This window comes from Podarcis muralis, chromosome 7, assembly GCF_964188315.1.
Source record: "Podarcis muralis chromosome 7, rPodMur119.hap1.1, whole genome shotgun sequence".
NCBI classification, from domain to species: domain Eukaryota; kingdom Metazoa; phylum Chordata; class Lepidosauria; order Squamata; family Lacertidae; genus Podarcis; species Podarcis muralis.
In genome coordinates, this window is record NC_135661.1 from 73,546,059 (window position 1) to 73,563,595 (window position 17,537).

General features: G+C 49.7%; 1 protein-coding gene across 3 annotated transcripts; it reads left to right on the top strand.

Annotated features, from left to right (window-relative positions):
* The first annotated feature begins 1,026 nt into the window (after nucleotides 1-1,026).
* Nucleotides 1,027-16,452, top strand: LOC114603557 (leucine-rich glioma-inactivated protein 1-like). Of its 3 annotated transcripts, none has more exons than XM_028742645.2 (9): nucleotides 1,029-1,784; nucleotides 3,321-3,392; nucleotides 5,779-5,850; nucleotides 6,961-7,032; nucleotides 7,710-7,781; nucleotides 9,135-9,304; nucleotides 11,148-11,312; nucleotides 12,569-13,143; nucleotides 14,599-16,452. In XM_028742645.2, exons 1-9 carry the CDS (start codon nucleotides 1,591-1,593, stop codon nucleotides 14,902-14,904), a joined length of 1,698 nt encoding a protein of 565 aa, XP_028598478.1. In that variant the 5' UTR covers nucleotides 1,029-1,590; the 3' UTR covers nucleotides 14,905-16,452. The 3 variants fall into 3 exon arrangements, with proteins under 3 accessions (XP_028598480.1, XP_028598478.1, XP_028598479.1); XM_028742646.2 differs by having other exon boundaries at nucleotides 12,635-13,143; XM_028742647.2 differs by lacking the exon at nucleotides 5,779-5,850 and having other exon boundaries at nucleotides 1,027-1,784.
* Nucleotides 16,453-17,537: the final 1,085 nt, after the last annotated feature.

Sequence of the window (17,537 nt, forward strand, 5' to 3'; positions counted from 1 at the left end):
GGAGACCTGGGTTCAAATCCCCATTGGTTTGGTGGGATAAGGTCAGTTGCTAGCCGTGTGTGTGTGTGTGTGTGTATGTGTGTGTGTGTGAATCTGCACTTCCTGTAGGGACTGTGAGATACAGACATATGATTAATAGAATGAACATGGAACTCTTGTTCTGAGATCTAATCTCTCACACAGGAAGATCAGTGTCACCCATATGATTTTTGTGAAGGCAACACCAGCTGTGCAGTTAGATAATTTTACACTCTGGGGACTTAATGCTCTTTCTTTCTCTCTCTCTCTCTCTCTCTCTCTCTCTCTCTCTCTCTCTCTCTCTCACCTGCTTTAGGTGGTAATACGTATTCAGAGGGCCAGCCCTACCATTAGGCAAAGTGAGGAGAATGCCCTCAGGTGGCAAATATTGGGGAGCAACAGCAGTTCCCTGGTTGTTCATCTTAAGCTCTAGGACCACCCTCCACTGTATATGCTACATGGCTTGCCCTGCACTGAGCTGCTGTCTTCAGGTGCTGTGTGGAGGACGCTATCCTGACACCAGTGCTGAAGATTCAGCAGCCAGGCTAGTCAACTTCTCAACACAAGAGAGGCCCCTATGTTGTCCTTTGCCTCAGACGGCAAAACAACTTGGGCCAAGCCTGAATTGGGGGCCCTCTTGCTCATTGCAGAAGAGCGTTAGAAGGGCCCTGCTTGGATGAGGCCCAAGGCCCAGCTTCTCCACCATCCTATTCTGACAGTGGCCAGGCATATGCCTGTGGGAAGTGGAGATGACACGCAGTCACGATGGCCATTATCCGCCATGAATTAGTCCAATCCTCATTTGCGCTAGCGGCCATCACTACCTCCTGCGGGAGCAATTTCCAGAGTTTTGATGAGCTGGGTGACAACAATGATTCCCCATCTCCTCCTTTCCCTCCAATTTCATTTGCCTCCCCAGTGTAGGTTGGTAGCTGTGCCAGCCGGGAGCTTGCATTCCTATTGGTTGGCAGCTTTCTCTCGCTCGCTCTCTGGTCTGTGTGTGTGTGCGCGCGCGTGTGTACACGCGGCGGTGATGTATCTGCGGAGACAAGAGCGGAGCAGAGAGAAAGGGAGGAAGGAGCGGAGAGGGAAACGGGTGCATGAACGTTAGAGAAATGGCTGTTTGGGGTTAGATCTTTCCTATCAGCCCCAAATCGATTAGCTGATTCTATTTCGTTTCCCTCCTAGGTGGAGAAGTCGATTGATTATCTATCTATATATACATACACAGATCTTTAGCGATCACAACAATCGAGCAGCAGCAGCAGCAGGCATAGCGGATTGCAAGATCCGCAGGCGACGGTAACCCGGGGAGCCTCTGCGAAAGGGAGTCGAAAAGGGACCCATTGCCGGATCCAGCCGCAGGCTGCGGAGAGGGCGCCTTGCACGCCACCGCGGAGGCCGGCGAGACCATGACGGCGGGAGCGCGGAGCAAGGCGCTGCCGCCTCGGGATTAGGGCCCACGCGGACGCGACCGGTCGCTTTGCGCGAGCGGGGAAAGCAGAGCCTCTGCCGCCGGGAAGGCGCCCCGCCGGCCGGGCTGCTCGCCTGGGGCCCCTGCGAGGCTGGAGGATGGGCTGGCGCCTGGGGCTCGGCGGCGCCGGCGCCCCGCTGCTGCTGCTGCTGCTCCTGGCCGGGCCGGGCAGCGGCGGCCGAAAGTACCCCAAGCGCAAGTGCCCGGGGGGCTGCACCTGCTTCAAGGACACGGCCATCTGCGAGAGGGTCAAGGAGATCCCACGAGACCTGCCCCAGAACCTCTTCTCCCTGTAAGCGAGCTTCTCTCCGGGGTGCGGGTGGGGGGATTGGAGGCGGTGGAGGGGCTCGGGGAATGTCGCCCCCCACTCCACGCAGGAACCCCGCTTCCCTTTCCCTTACACGCAGGCCGAATACATGCATATTCTCCAGCACCCCTTGCTTGGGGGTTAAAAAGGAGATAGATAGATGGATAGCTAGCTAGCTAGCTAGCTAGCTAGCTAGATATAGATAGACAGAGATAATTTGCTTAGGTTTACACTTGATTCGGGGTGGCTCCGGTTCATTAAGGAGGGGCTAGGGGATTCATCTCCTAAAAGTCTGGGGCCAGGACGTGAATAATTTAGGGGAGGGGGTGCTATCTACAGACCCCCTTGACTCCCCCACCCTCTCAATTTCACCCGGCTCCCCTGCCCCACCGGCCTTCGAAAAACAGCCCCTTAAGGATGGGTGAGGGACTCTCCCCAAAAGAAAGGTGAATGGCTCTTTTTTAACTGTCCTCTCCTCCCCACATCGGAACCCTGGACATGGGGCTGCCACCGTGGGGAGGGTTATTGCCTGTGAGAATCAGCAACCAGCCCTTGGGGTGTGCTCTCCCACCCCCCTCCATTTCCCTCCCCGCCAATAGTTCTGGCTGGATGTCGGTTTTCCTGCTTGGCATCGTTTAGCATATTTATTCATTTCTAATTGCGAAATGATTTTTGGCAGCACGTAAAGGTGGATGCCCTACTTCTCCCCTCCCCACATGGCTGTGTGGTGCAGTGATGGTGGATCCTTGGCGGTTAGCTGTGGGGAATCTGGAAGGTTTCGGGGACCCAGTGCTTTGAACCTTGCGGGGGAGAAGAATCATCTCCTTCCCAAATTGTACTGGATTGGCGAGCCCAAGAATGTGCCCTCGGGGCCTTAGATCCCTTGCCTGTTCCCTAGAGCAACACCTTTAGTGGCTGCTACACTGCCCAGCTTCTACCTCCAGCGGTGGCATCCATGGGTCAGGACAAGTGTCTATCCTAGGTGTGCCTCAAGAGCCCGCCCCTCATAGACTGGAGAGATAACTTGCAGGTGAAAACATCTGCAGATCTCTCAGGGATTGCTCTGCTGTTGCAGAGATGCAGGCATGCAACTCCCTGGAGACCCTTGGAAGTGAGTAGAGGAACCATAGGTTGAAAAGCAATGTGTACTCCAGGAAAGCTTAGACGCATTCCAGAGAAACACACAACCACTCTAGCTGCTGCATGAAAAAAACAGAGACGGATGTCAGCTCTGCTCTCTCTGTGAAGCAATGAAGGGGTTTTTTTATGGGGGTGGTGGGAAGACAACAACGTTTGGGCTTTGAAAGGCTGGTTTTTTTGGAGTTCTGTGGTCAGGATGCTTCGGGGTTTGAGCTCCATCAAGTCTGGGCAGGCTCAGTTTGGGGCTGACTGTGCCATCCTTCATGGGGCTTGCTGGTGCTGCCAGGCTGCCTGCAGCTGACATCTTTCCTCACATCATCCACTTTCTACCACCCCCTCCTTTCTCTTTCCTCCCCCTCTCGCTCCTTCCTCTCTCTGCAGGTCTCTAATTCGCTCAGGATTCACCGAGATCTTAGCTGGCAGTTTTCAACAGGTGCCATCTCTCCAGCTGCTGTAAGGATTCCTGACACCTCGGTTGTGAGTGGTGTGTGTGGATAGACAATGCCTGGCATGCCTTTTGTTTTCTCCATGCGTGTGAGCCACATGAGAAGCTGTTCCTGTAAACCTCCCTTTCAGCCTGTGTGTCGCCCAGTGACGGTGAATCTCCTTAGGTCAATTTGTACTCTTTCGCTGCCTCTCGCTTTGTTCGAGTGGATATGCACAGAGCAGGTGTGAGGAACCTTTGGCCCTGCAGATGTGACTGAGCTACAGCTGCCATCATCCCTGACCATGCTTGCTGTGTCTGATGGGAGTTGGCACTGTGGTCTAAACCATTGAGCCTCTTGGACTTGCTGGTCAGAAGGTTGGCGGTTTGAATCCCCACGATGGAGTGAGCTCCCTTCCCAGCTCCTGCCAACCTAGCAGTTCGAAAGCATACCAGTGCAAGTAGATAAATAGGTACCACTGCGGCGGGAAGGTAAACGGCATTTCCGTGCTCTCTGGTTTCCATCACAGTGTTCAGTTGAGCCAGAAGCAGTTTAGTCATGCTGGCCACATGACCCGGAAAGCTGTCTGTGGACAAACGCCAGCTCCTTCGGCCTGAAAGCAAGATGAGCACTGCAACCCCATAGTCGCCCATAGTTTAGCCACATCTGGTGGGACAAAAGTTCCCCGGCAGTATGTGAATATATCCATCTAGCTGTCTTCTCTAGCCCAACCTGGTGGCCTGCAAATGTTTTGGGCTCCAACTCCCATCATCCCTGACCATTGGTGGTTGGTGGTTGGAGTTAGAGTCCAACAACATCTGGAGGACAACAGGTTTGGAAGGCTGGTTTAGTCAATTTGTCAGTTAGAAAGGTCATTGGAAGGGAGTAAAAGGTGCTCAGGGAATTTGTTATACACATTTTTATTTTTATACAAGTAACATCGCAAAAGAGGCATTTCCTCCAGTGTAAGAGACATCAGGCGGAATGCCTCTCCAAAAACAATGTCTGTTGCAATCATAGCTGTCAACTTTTCCCTTTTATTAAGGGAAATTCCCTTATTCCAAATAGGATTCCTCACAAGAAAAGGGAAAAGATGACAGCTATGGTTGCAACAAATGTGTGCATTGTCTTAAATAATGCTTTTCTTTGGAACAAAGGTTATCTTTCTGCAAATTAATGCAGATTTCATCAACTCATCCATCAGTTAATTGGCTTAAACTTGAACCATGAATCAACAATAGCAGCCCTGAAATTGATCTGCCTTATCAGTGACTGTTTGCAGATGCTCCTATGAGTGTGGATTTCAGGAGGGAACTTGTACCGTTTCACGAGATCGGGCTTGTGGGTTAGTGCCGACGCTTGATTTTGCGGTACATGGGATGGTGTCCGTCGGTGTGTCTGTGTGTGCCCCCCGTGAGCATGTCTTTCTCACATCTGTGCAATTGTATTTGTACATTTTCACGGATACTTGCTTGTGCCCTACTGCTGCTTAAGGGGTGGGTGAGAGAATCTCACGCACCGCAAGCAGAGCCAAGTGGGATGGAAAACGTGAGTAGAGGCCTTCATTCCAATCTGCGCTGGTGCAGCATGGAGGAAGCTTCTCATTGGCATGATGGCAGTGCTAAATGAGAGAGTGAGTGAGAGAGAGAGGTACCCGTATGAATCCAGAACCTTTGATCTGGAAGTCCCCTAATTGCAGGTGTGTGGATAGAAATGGCCCACACATGTTCTACAAAGAAATGCATATTCTGTCCATGCTCCAAGTCACTGATTTCCCTGTCATTCTGTCACATAGTCCAACCTTGATCCCTTCGGTTGAAGAACAGATTTGGGGGCCAAACCCTGCCAAGCCATGGGCGTAGCCAGGCGGTGCAGGAGGGGAAGCTCCCCCCCCCCTCAAGTAAAACAATAGAAATACTTAACTAACTGACCAATCACAGTGGTTCTGCCCCCCCCCCAACAAAAGTCCTGCCCGCCCAACAAAAATCCTGTCTATGCCCATGTGCTGAGCTCTAGCTAATGACAAGAGCGGGGGGGGGGGAGCTGGTGCAGGATGCTCTGGCATAATACTCTGGGCACCCCACTAGATCTCTCCATTACAGCTAAGGGGTGATTGGCAGGGCCCTTTCCTTCCTGTTGACCTTCCAGCTGCGGGTAGACCAAGGTCTCGGTACTAGTGAGATAGCTCCCCACTGAGTCCTCTTTCGCCCACCATAGGAACACCAGATTGTGAGTGTGCTTTAACTCTTTTGGACAGTAGTGACAGTAAGCCTTGTTACCATGCCATGATGCAAGATGCAGCGATTTGATGCAAGCCCTGCTCCCTGTCATCCATCCCAGACTTGGTTACCGTCCCTGTCTTATGTCCCAGTGTCTGACCTGCCTGCTTCTTCCCCCAATCCCCCAACCCCTAGCTTGATCACTTACAACTCCCTGGAACTGATCGGGGACGACGCCTTTGTGGGACTCATACACCTGGAGTACTTGTGAGTGTGCAAGGGGGGGTGTCAGGGGAGGGTTGGGGGCAGCCATGCACGTTGGGGGTGGGGCGAGGCATAAATGACCCAGGAGGGTAAGGGGTTGGGATGGATATTTGGGGCAAGGTTGAGTCACTTTAGGAGGTGAATCCATATTAAAAGAGGACAGCCAACTTATTAAAGATCTCCCTAGTCTCCTAAGGCTTTAATTTTTTTACTTAATCTTCGCTTAAGTTTAAGTACACTTCCATAGACCATATAGGTGAATTTTTTGAAAGGAAACATGCTGTTTTAAATGTGCATAATGGTATGATTTAATAAATAATAATAGGCTAATTAAACAAGCTACATGAACTTTTAAACTGGGGGGGATTGGTTTTGTTTGTTGTTATGGTATGTATTTATGTGCTTTTGTATTGTAAAATGCCCTGTGATCTTCGGATGAAGGATGGTATAGAAACTTAAAATAATAATAATAATAATAATAATAATAATAATAATAATAATAATAATAATAATAATAAATAGTGAAACATAGGTTTGCAACCTCTTTCGGCTAGTTCAGATGTGACACCAAACAGATGTGGTACCAAGAACCGTGTAAATGAGCCTCTGTGCTCGCACACTTGCTACACCTTCCACCCTGCTCCTCTCTCTGGTTTCCTTCTGATGTAGCAGCAGTCCACAGTTTGCTGTTACATCTGAACTGGGCAACTTGTGGTCTGGGCAAACCATGAATTCAACAAAACAGGAATTCAAACCCTGTCCAAAACTGTGGTTTGTAGGAAAACTGTGGCTTACACCAACCATGGATTGGTCTGGTTCAGGCCACTAAACTGTGGTTTGCCACTAAGCCAGAAGCAAGAGAGGAATTCAGAGTGTGAGAGAGGTGAGATAGGAAGGTATGAGCCGCTGTGCCTGGATCCAACACATACAGGTTTTATAGAAAAGACTTGCCATTTCAGACTTCTAACCCCCTTTGCCCCCGTCGCTGCTCCATCCCTTGAAGCCATGAATATCACCATTAAACTTCTGAGGCTGACTACCTTGTTTCCCCTTTAGTTGTCCCTCCACTGCTGTCTTCCCGATTTGTGACTTAATTGTTCTTTCCACTTGTAGGTTCATTGAGCAAAACAGGCTTGAAGCAATCTCTAAGAATGCCTTCCGAGGTCTCAAGAACCTCCTCTACCTGTGAGTGATTTTTTTTTTTGACCCACTCCTAATCCCAGTCTAGCCCTTAACACAGACCCAAACAATCTCACTTCCCAACATGGCATCCAGCCGCCCCACATCTCCATACTTGTCCTCTCCTTCTCTCCACCTTACACTTCCTTGCGTTTTCCCCAAACACCAGATTTCCATATGATGTTGGATTCCAGCTTCCAGCATCCCTGGACCGTTCTCATCATCCCTCACTGCTCCCAGCATCCCCAAATCCAATTCCCATCATTCCTGACCAGTAGCAAAACATCTTTTGCAGACCCTCTTGGTTCCTAATACACATCCCCTTTATTTAAACCGTGTTTCCTTCACTTCCACCGCAATGTTCTCCTTCCCCAGCCCTGCAAACTGAGGATGTGTACGTTGCCTTCCTTCTAAGTGCTTTCCCTGCCAGTGTGGTGTAGTGGTTAAGAGCGGTGGACTCGTAATCTGGTGAACCGGGTTCGATTCCCCACTCCTCCACATGCAGCTGCTGGGTGACCTTGGGCTAGTTACACTTCTCTGAAGTCTCTCAGCCTCACTCACCTCACAGGCTGTTTGTTGTGGGGGAGGAAGGGAAAGGAGATTGTTAGCCGCTTTGAGACTCTTTAGGGTAGTGATAAAGCGGGATATCAAATCCAAACTCCTCTTCTTCTTCTTGCCCACAGGAATTTGGCTAACAATAACCTGCAGACCTTACCAAGGAACCTGTTCCAGGGCTTAGACGCTTTGACTTCAGTGTGAGTGTGGGGCTAAGGGGGAGGAGGGTTGTGGGTGTGGAGTACATGGAGGATGTGGGGCACTTCCTGGCAGTCACTAATTTTGGGTGGGATTCAGTCGCTTCCTGGCAAAGTCAGGTTGCCACCATTAGAGTTGGTTGGGTGGTCTTGCGCTATTAACCCCCTTCCCTCAAGAGATCAGATGTCTTGCCATAATAAAAGTGAGGGGGAATGCATGAGAAAGCACAGGACAATATTTGCTTTGGCACAAGTTCATCTAACCTCCTCACAAACAAGTCAGAAGGAATGCTCTTGAAATAGCTAATGTTGTCTAACAGCTTAACATGAGTCGACAGTGTGATGCAGCAGCAAAACAAAACAAAACAAAACCCCTAATGCTATTTTAGGCTTCATCATCAGAAGCATAGGGAAGTCATATTCTGCCACACCTGGAGTACTGTGTCCAGTTCTGGGCGCCACAATTTAAAAAGGATATTGACAAGCTGGAATGTATGCAGAGGAGGGTGACCAAGAAGATCAAGAGTCTGGAAACCAAGCCACATGAGGAATGGTTGAAGGAGCTGGGTATGTTTAGTCTGGATAAGAGGAAATACGATAGGCATCTTCAAATACATCAAGGGCTGTCATATGGAAGATGGAACAAGCTTGTTTTCTCCTGCTCTGGAGGTGGCACTCGAAACAGTGGCTTCCAATTACAAGAAAGGAAATTCTGGCTAAACATTAGGAAGAACTTTCTGACAGTAAGGTTGTGGAGTCTCCTTCCTTGGAGGTTTTTAAGCAGAGGTTGGATGGCCATCTGCCACGGATGCTTCAGTGGAGATTCCTGCATTGCAGGGGGTGAAATCCCTTCTAACTCTACAATTCTTGGATTCTAAGTGCCCATAGTGATTCAGTTACCTCTCCGCTGCTGGCAAGGAGTGCAATCAAAAGAGCATTGGAGTCTCTTGCAAAGGAAAGCCAAAGGGGAGGACCGAATGTCACAAGCTCTGCGTGGGTGGAGATTAATTTGCTCGGCTAATTGTGGGCACGGTTGCTGAAGCAGCGACAGTTTTCAAAACAGTGCCACCCCAAGCTATGTTCACCATCCTAACCTAATTACAAAAGGATGCAAAAGTTGACTATGCTGTAAGAGGGGAGGGAGCAAGGGAAGAGGGCAGGGATAGCCAACATGGTGCCCTTCAGAAGCTTTTGAACTGAAACTCCATAGAATTGTAGAATTGGAAGGGACCCTGAGGGTCAAACCCCAGCAATGCAGGAATCTAATCCAACAATGATAACACTGGCTGGGCCTAGGTCCACATTTCAGCTGCCCTCAGCCTAGTGCTGGTCCCAAAGTGGCTTCTCTCCCGGCAGGGACTTGCGGGGAAACGCTTTCCACTGCGACTGCAAACTCAAATGGCTGGTGGAGTGGCTGGGCGAGACCAACGCCCAGGTGGAGCCCATGGAGTGCCGGTCGCCGCCGGAGCTGAACCGCACCAAAATCAGCGACCTCCGCCCTGCAGGCTTCAACTGCATCACTACAGGTAGGTCGTTGCTTTCTCCCCTGTGCTTCCCCCACCCGAATGAGGGTCCCCACCACCACCTTCACTCAAGGACGGCCCAAGACATTTTGTACAGAGGTGGTTGAAGGGGGCGCAGTGGGGGCGGGCCAGCCCAGGTGTCACCACTGAGGGGGGTGACAAAATGCTGGGCGGCACTCACCGCAGGGCCTGCAGCGTACCGGAGCCATGCACCTCTCCTGGGAATGACGCGGTGGCTTGGGCGCCCGCAGGCTCCAAACGGTTTGCTCGCCGCCTTCCCCTCAGCTGTAGGGCAGCTGAGTGGGAGGAGGCAGGCAGATTTCTTGGAGGCCCCACGGAGTGTCCTGCCCCGGCTGGCCCCACCCCGCAGACGGCTGGCCCTGCCCCTGGGCACAGGGCACGTGCACCACTACAGGTGCCCAATCAGCTTGCTCCGCCACTGATTTTGTAAACCACTTTTGGGTCTTGTCTGATGCAAAGCAGTATATAAATACGCAAAATAAACAAGAACCCCCACCCGCTACAGTTCTTTTGGGATTCCCTGTCCTCTTATTCCAGCCCCTCCAATCTGTTCTCTTCTGCCACTCTCCTGTCATTGTTTTCACCAGGAGTGCCAGCTTGGCTCCGTGACAGTGGGTACCCGGGGCCATTGATCGTGCATGGCCCTGGCACCAAAATTTGTGGGTGCCCGGCACCTTCATGGGGAATTTTATGGGTGCTCGGGCACCCAGGGCCCCAGGGAGTTGGCACCAATGGTTTTCACATATAGCAGGTGTGTGCTGATTGAGGAGTCAGGTTGCCCGCCCATCAGACGTCAAGGAGATGAAGAACTACACATCTTTTAGAAGACATCTGAAGGCAGCCCTGTATCAGGAAGTTTTTCATGTTTGACATTTTATTATGTTTTTACTTTATATGTTATATTTTGCTGGAAGCCACCCAGCCAAATGGGTGGGGTATAAATGTTGTTGTTGTTGTTTGGTTTCAGCCTTGCCTTCAGCTTCCCTGCTTGTGGGATTCTTAATGGCATCAATACTTGAGATACTTAATGGCTCTCAATACTTGAGAGGTTTGAACCTCATGACGTTGGTGGACTCCAACTCCCATCAGCCCAGCCAGGATGGCCAGCAGTTAGGGGTGATGGGATTTGTAGTCCAGGATCACCTGGAGAGTCACATGTTCCTCACCCCTGAGATAAGCCTTTTGGTCTGATCTAGGATGACTCCTTTTATGGTTCTTAGGTTCTTCATGGCTGTCATGGGTGACAAACATGATCAAGATTAGGCATGGGAAAAGAGGATAGAGGAGAAGTGTTTCTCCTTTCAAATCACTAGAACAGCTGTTTTTGGATTACAGTTCCCATCATTCCAGGCCACTGGTCCTATTAGCTTGGGATGATGGGAGTTGTAGTCCAAAAACAGCTGGAGGCCCATGTTTGAGAAACCCCGCATCAGAAGTTGGGATTGTCCAATTGAATTTATGGGGCACCAGTGCAGGGCAGACCAAAGGAAGCACTTTTGTCACCTGGTGGGATTTGCCACCATGAGATGTAGTGGCCATGGCTCTAGATGTCTTTAAAAGTTGATTAGAGAGAGTTCGGAGACGCAGATTAAAAAAGGTGTCATTCAGCCCTTGTGCCTGAGGGTTTAAAAGCAGTACTGTAACTAAATACAGAGAGCCTGTGATGTGGGTGGGTGGGTGTTTAAGGCAAGCCTGGGGAACATGCCCTTATTGATTAATAGTGTTTCAGCCAACTGAGTTTTCCCCACTTAGGACAGTTGAAGCAAATAGAAGCGGAGGAGGTCCTTTCCTGTTCTGGTTCTAACCTCCATCCTCTTTCCTGCAGACCTTGTTCTCTTCGACACGCTACCTGAGCAGTCGCTCTCGGTAGAAACCTTCATGAACAACAAGGAACAGAACTTGGTCATTGCCCAGCCCTTCACTGGCCGCTGCAGCTTCTTGGAGTGGGACCACGTGGCCGGGAAATTCCGTACCTATGCCAGCATTAACGGTGAGCTATGCACCCACTTCCTCTCCTGACTCTATTAGAGACCCTGTCTTACATCCTGGGAAGCAGAAGAGCTTTAGCCCAGTGGTAGGGCGTCGGCTTCACATGCCGAAGGTTCCTGGTTCAATCCCCAGCATCTCCAGGTAGGGCTGGGAAGGTTCCCATGCCCGAATCCCTGGAGAGCTGCTGTCAATCCTTGCAGATAATACTGGGCTAGATGGTCAGAAAGTAAAAGTGGTTTTCTATGCTCCTTATTAGTGGGCAAGGTCAGCAACAATACATGAGTGTGGGAGAAAGCAGGCAAAGAGTAGCTTGAGAGTTAATGTTTGTAGGAAGGCTCATTGTGTCCCAGCTGCAGCAAAGGAAGAACCTCCTCTGGTGTACAGTAGCTGCTAGTGTTAAATAGGCTGGCTGGGGTTTGAGGTGTGATGCCAAGGATGGCAAACCCATTCACACACACCCAGACACTGTTGGACTCCAATTCCCATAAGCCCCTGCCTGCATGGCCAATGGTCAGACATGGTGGGAGTTGTAGCCCAGAAACCTCTGGGGGAATGTACGTTCCCTACTTGTGTTCTATGGTTCACTTGTGTTTTTATCCTCTAAGAAACTGATAAGATCATTAGGGCTGGGCGATATATCAATATATCATCCAGTTTGAGGTCCGTATTGTGATATAGGCTTCATAATTTTTGACCTGGCAATATATCGTAAATCATGATGTTTGTGTGTGTGTGCCATGCAAAAATCGCCATGCGGGTGGAAACCATGAAGCCAGCCAATGTCTTTACATAGCTCCATCCTTATTTCAGACATCATGATAGATAGATGATTGATTGATAGATTGATAGATAGATAGATGATAGATAGATGATAGATAGATGATAGATAGATAGATGATAGATGATAGATAGATAGATGATAGATAGATAGATAGATGATAGATAGATGATAGATAGATAGATAGATAGATAGATAGATAGATAGATAGATGATAGATAGATGATAGATAGATAGATAGATAGATAGATGATAGATGATAGATAGATAGATTTCACAATGTTTAGCTGGCAATATATCGCAATGTTGAGAACCAGATATTGCCCAGCCCTAAAGATCATTCATGTTTCCCTTCCTACGGAAGCCAGAGAAGACTTCCATGTCACTGTAGTATGATACTGAACACTTGCCCACCCGTCCGCCATTTTGTCTGTGTTCCGTTGGGCCTTCTCCATAGCTGCTGTTTCTTTCAACTGTAGCCTCTCTAACATCACGCAAAGGAGCAGGTCACCATTCGTTCTCTCCACACCGTCTCCACTTCCTAGGCTCGTCCACGGTGGTCTGCAAACCCCTGGTGATCGATGGCCACCTCTTTGTGGTAGTGGCTCAGCTGTTCGGAGGCTCACACATCTACAAGCGGCACGAAGCGGCGGCGGGGGGCTTTGTACACATGCAGGCCATCGACGGCTCCCGCATCCGCAAGCCCAATGACATCGAGGTCTTCCGCGTGGAGGGAGACTGGTATTTCATCATGGCCGACAGCTCCAAGGCCGGCTCCACTACCCTCTATCGCTGGAACGGGCATGGCTTCTACTCGCATCAGTCTCTGCACCCCTGGTATCGCGACACAGATGCCGAGTTCCTGGAGATTGCTGGAAAACCCCACCTCATCTTGGCCAGCAGCTCTCAGCGCCCCGTCGTCTACCAGTGGAATAAGCAGCAGTTTGTCCGCCGCACGGACATCCCCGACATGGACGATGTCTATGCCGTCAAGCACTTCAAAGTCAAGGAGGATGTCTACGTTTGCCTGACGCGATTCCTTGGTGACTCCAAGGTGAGGCTGGCGGAATCGTCACCAAGTCCCAATTTGCTTCTCAGTAGGACAGGTGTGGCGAATCTTTGGCCTTCCAGATGTTGCTACAGCTACAATTCCCATCAGCCCCAGCAAGCGTGGGCAATGGCGGTTGTAGTTGAACAATGCCTAGAGCAGGGTTTCCCAACCTTGGAGCTCCCAAGCTGTTGTTGGACTACAACTCCCATCATCCCTAGCTAACGGGGCCCATGGTCAGGGAGGATGGGAATTGTGGTCCTAAAACAGCTGGAGACCCAAGTTTGGGTAACACTGGTCTAGAGGGCCAGGGTTTCTTCACCCCTGCAGTGGGGGAATGTGCTTATGCTCGGTGAAAAGGTGTTGAAACTGCCCTTGGTACACTCTCATTTACAGCACCGCATGTTTCTGAATGTTGAGGTGTGGTGGGTGTTGAACCTGGCAGCCTAGAGGTAAAGGAAGCCCTGAGCAGGGAAGTAGATATGGAGTGCTCCTGAAGTCTGCTTTCAGACACATTAGGATGCATTAGTAGAACCACAGTTTCTAAGCCACGGCAAAGAAATGCCACTTATTCCACATTAACCAGACCTCATCTGGTGTAAAGTGCCCATTTCTGGGTGCTGCACATTAAGAAAGTAGCAGACAAATTGGTTGTGATTCAGAGGAGGGCAGTGAAGATGGTCCTGTGCTGAAGAAACTGAGTGTGTTTAGAATGGAGACAGTGATATGGCAGCATCTTTAAGCACCTGTTGTGCTTTATACAGAAAAGGACAAAGAGCGGTTCTTTATGCAAGGGAGTAAGGAGCTACCGAGGCACAAGGTCTACCCTTGACTCAATAAACCATGGCTTATCAGCCCCAAACCCACCAGTTCCCTACATGGGACTACCCAAAGTCTAGTGACTAGTAAGAAATGAATGAATTTGTTATCCTGTCCTGGTCACAGGTCTTTTAAAGTACATCAATCACCCAGTTCTTGGCTCAATTAGAAGTAGAATATGATAATATTATATCATTGTTGTTGTTGTTGTTTTATTTATACTCCACCCATCTGGGTGGGTTTCCCCAGCCACTCTGGGTAGCTCCCAACAAAATATTAAAAATACAAAAAAGCATCAAACATTAAAAGCTTCCCTAAATGGGGCTGCCTTCAGATGTCTTCTAAAAGTCAGATAGTTGCTTATTTCCTTGACTTCTGATGGGAGGGTGTTCCACAGGGTGGGCACCACTACCAAGAAGGCCCTCTGCCTGGTTCCCTGTAACCTCACTCCTCTCGCAGGGAGGGAACCGCCAGAAGGCCCTTGGAGCTGGATCACAGTGTCCAGGCTGAATGATGTGGGTGGAGATGCTCCTTCAGGTATCCTGGGCCGAGGCCGAGGATATCCAACCCTGTGTTGCACTTTACTGGAGTCTCCATCTTTCCAAGGGCACCTGAGCTCACGTTGCTCTCTGCCACCCGCAGGTGATGCACTGGGACGGCTCCATGTTCCGAGATGTCCAGCAGATGCCTTCCCGCGGCTCCATGGTCTTCCAGCCGCTGAGCATCGCCGGTTACCGCTACGCCTTCCTAGGCAACGACTACTCCTTCAGCAAAGTGTACCTCTATGACCCCGTCACAGGGCTCTTCCAGCACTTCCAGGAGCTGAGCACCCAGGCCCCGCGCTCCTTCGCCCACCTCAGCATCGACAACCAGGACTTCCTCATCGCCTCCAGCTTTAAGGGCCAAACGCATATCTACCGGCATGTCATCAACGATCAGAGTGCCTGAGCCTGGCGGTGGTGGGGTTGGGGGTGTCAAGGATAAGAGGCAGCCACCATGGGGAGAGGAAGGGCAGGAGAGGAGCCAGCCCCTGGAGGAAGTGCAGTGCCAGAGGCAACTACTAGGAAGGCAGGATGGGAAGCAAGACGCTGCTGAGAGTGCAATTCTCCAGCGGCAGAGAAGGGTGGAGAGGACTGGGTAACAGCTAGCCAGTGGGTGGAAGGCAGGCAAACTGAACAGCCACAATTCACTAGCACGTGAAAGTAATGGCAACAGGAACAGTCCACAGAACGCTTTAAACAAAAAACAACTGCTAGAACAAAGGATGTTGGAGATTGCAGGACCAAAAGCCCACAATGCTTTGCAGTGGGGCTAAACTGAGCATCTTCACAGATGGGGGCGTGCAGATTTGGAGAGGCAAACCTTGCTTAAAATCAATCCGAATTTTGTTCCTGGTCGTTCCCCCCCCCGCTTAAAGCATGGATGCTCCCCATTTAAATACCGTTCCTCCTCACTAACGTGGATGAAGGCTTGTGTTTTCCCTCCCCAAGTCAACTTTTATTGTCTTTTTTAAAAAGGGTTCATTGCAAACCGTTACCCCTTGCTTATTTTCTCTGCTCGCTTGTTGTTTTTACAACAAATTATTTCCCCTCCTTTTCAAATGCATGGTTGTTGTTTTCTAAATAAAATTTGTGCAATCCAGCAAAAGGTAAGCTGCAACCCTATACCCACTTATCTGGGAGCATGACCCCTGGAACTCAATGGGACCTACACCTGGGTCTAGGATTGCGCTATGTCATTGAAATCCGTGACATTTAATCGGCCGCTGCAAAGTCCCATTCTAGGTTTCCATTGAGACAAAACTGCAGACTTCCATGTATGGTTCTATGGAAGCAAGTGTCAATGGCATTCAATGAGACACCTGCAATTATTGACCGCTGGGTTGCAACAAAAACTGCAGACTTCCATGTATGGTTCTATGGAAGCAAGTGTCAATGGCATTCAATGAGACACCTGCAATTATTGACCGCTGGGTTGCAACAAATGTGTTTCTAATGGCCGTTTTCAGTCTTATGGTTTTTTGAATATTTTTAGGCACTACAGAGTGTCTGGTTCTTAAAGCACAACTAAAGCACAAGCTTAGCTTTCAAGCACACGAGGTACCCCTGCTCCTTTTGATGTGGGTCAGGGGGAGAAAACCAAGGGGGCACAGGGTAGGCTGGGCTCATTGATAGGATGGGTGAGCAGAGGAGACTACAGAACTGGGAAAGGCTCCGGGGAGATCTGCCATGCATCTTAAGTACAGCATTTATCCTTTTACCTGTAAATAACCAGCATGTTGTTCAAATCCATCAACCTTCTTCCAGTAGTGGGCAGCACTGGGCTGCAAGGAGTACATGCTCTTACTGGAATCACGAGGATATTGAGCTGGCATCACCTGGGCAGAGGCTGTTTCTCCGACAGAGGCAGACCGCCCTCTTCTTCTGTCTCCCATTCATGACGTGGAGTCCCACAACATGCGACCAATGTAAATAATAATAAAAATAGTATATTGTTCGTGGGCTCGTGAGTATTGATTGCTATGCGCCTTCTTCCCAACTGCAACAACAGGTGGGTTGTGCCAGAAATCATATGGGGGGGTGCCCAGGTACAACTGTACTGTGCTGCCAGGTTTGTTGCATGCTAGACTCCATGGGGGAAGCAGGGGAGAAGTTACTCTGAAGAGAGTGCACTGCTGTGTTGCCACGGGTGCATTTTCCAGGAAACTTCCTGCAAGTTCAAGAACATGAGAGCCTTGCAGGACCAGGCCAAAGGCCCACCTAATCCCAATATTGTGTTCCCAAAGTGGCCAGCAAAATGAATTGGTTTCCAGCAGGACGTGAGCACAAAAACACTGTCCAATCATGATCCCTAGCCCCTGGCATTGGTGCCTCCGCTAGATGGATACAGCAGGCATGAGATACCTTTGGCCCTCCCCATGCTGCGGACTACGACTCACATAATTCCTGGCTATGGATAGGCTCCCTGGGGCTGATGGGAGTTGCCGTTCAGCAACATCCGGAAGTCGCCATGTTGGCTGGAGGATGTACAAAGCTAGAACCAATTCTGAAAAGGGGAGACATTTCCAGCAGACGCTTGCGTTTATTATCGTGATTAAAGTTCAAGGAGCAGTTGATACCTCAAGGTGGACCAAGATGAAAATCGTAATTTCGGTTACGTAATTCCCAGCTTCACAAATCTGCAGTTTCATCAAGCCAAGACTACACACGCCTTGACCAAACTGGACAGAGAATCTATCCATGAGGCATGCCAAAGTTGCTAACAGCACCACTTCTTTTACTTGTGCAAGATCCATTCGAGGCCATCTTCCTAGTGCCTCTGGATTTAATGTTTGCAGGAATACACCTGCTTCCCAAGCCTTCGTATTCAAGGATTTAAGAACCGCAGAGACGCATCTATAAATTGTCAAATGAAGAGAAAGCAGCAGAGATCTACTATACAAAAATATGAAGTCTGGATCCTGTGGTGTTAGCGTTACTTTTCCTTCTACTGGGATCTCTCTCGTAGCCTCGCATGCATACAGGCAGCAATATAAAGGAGAGTTTGCTCTGTACAACATGCTTTATTATTATTCACTTCAT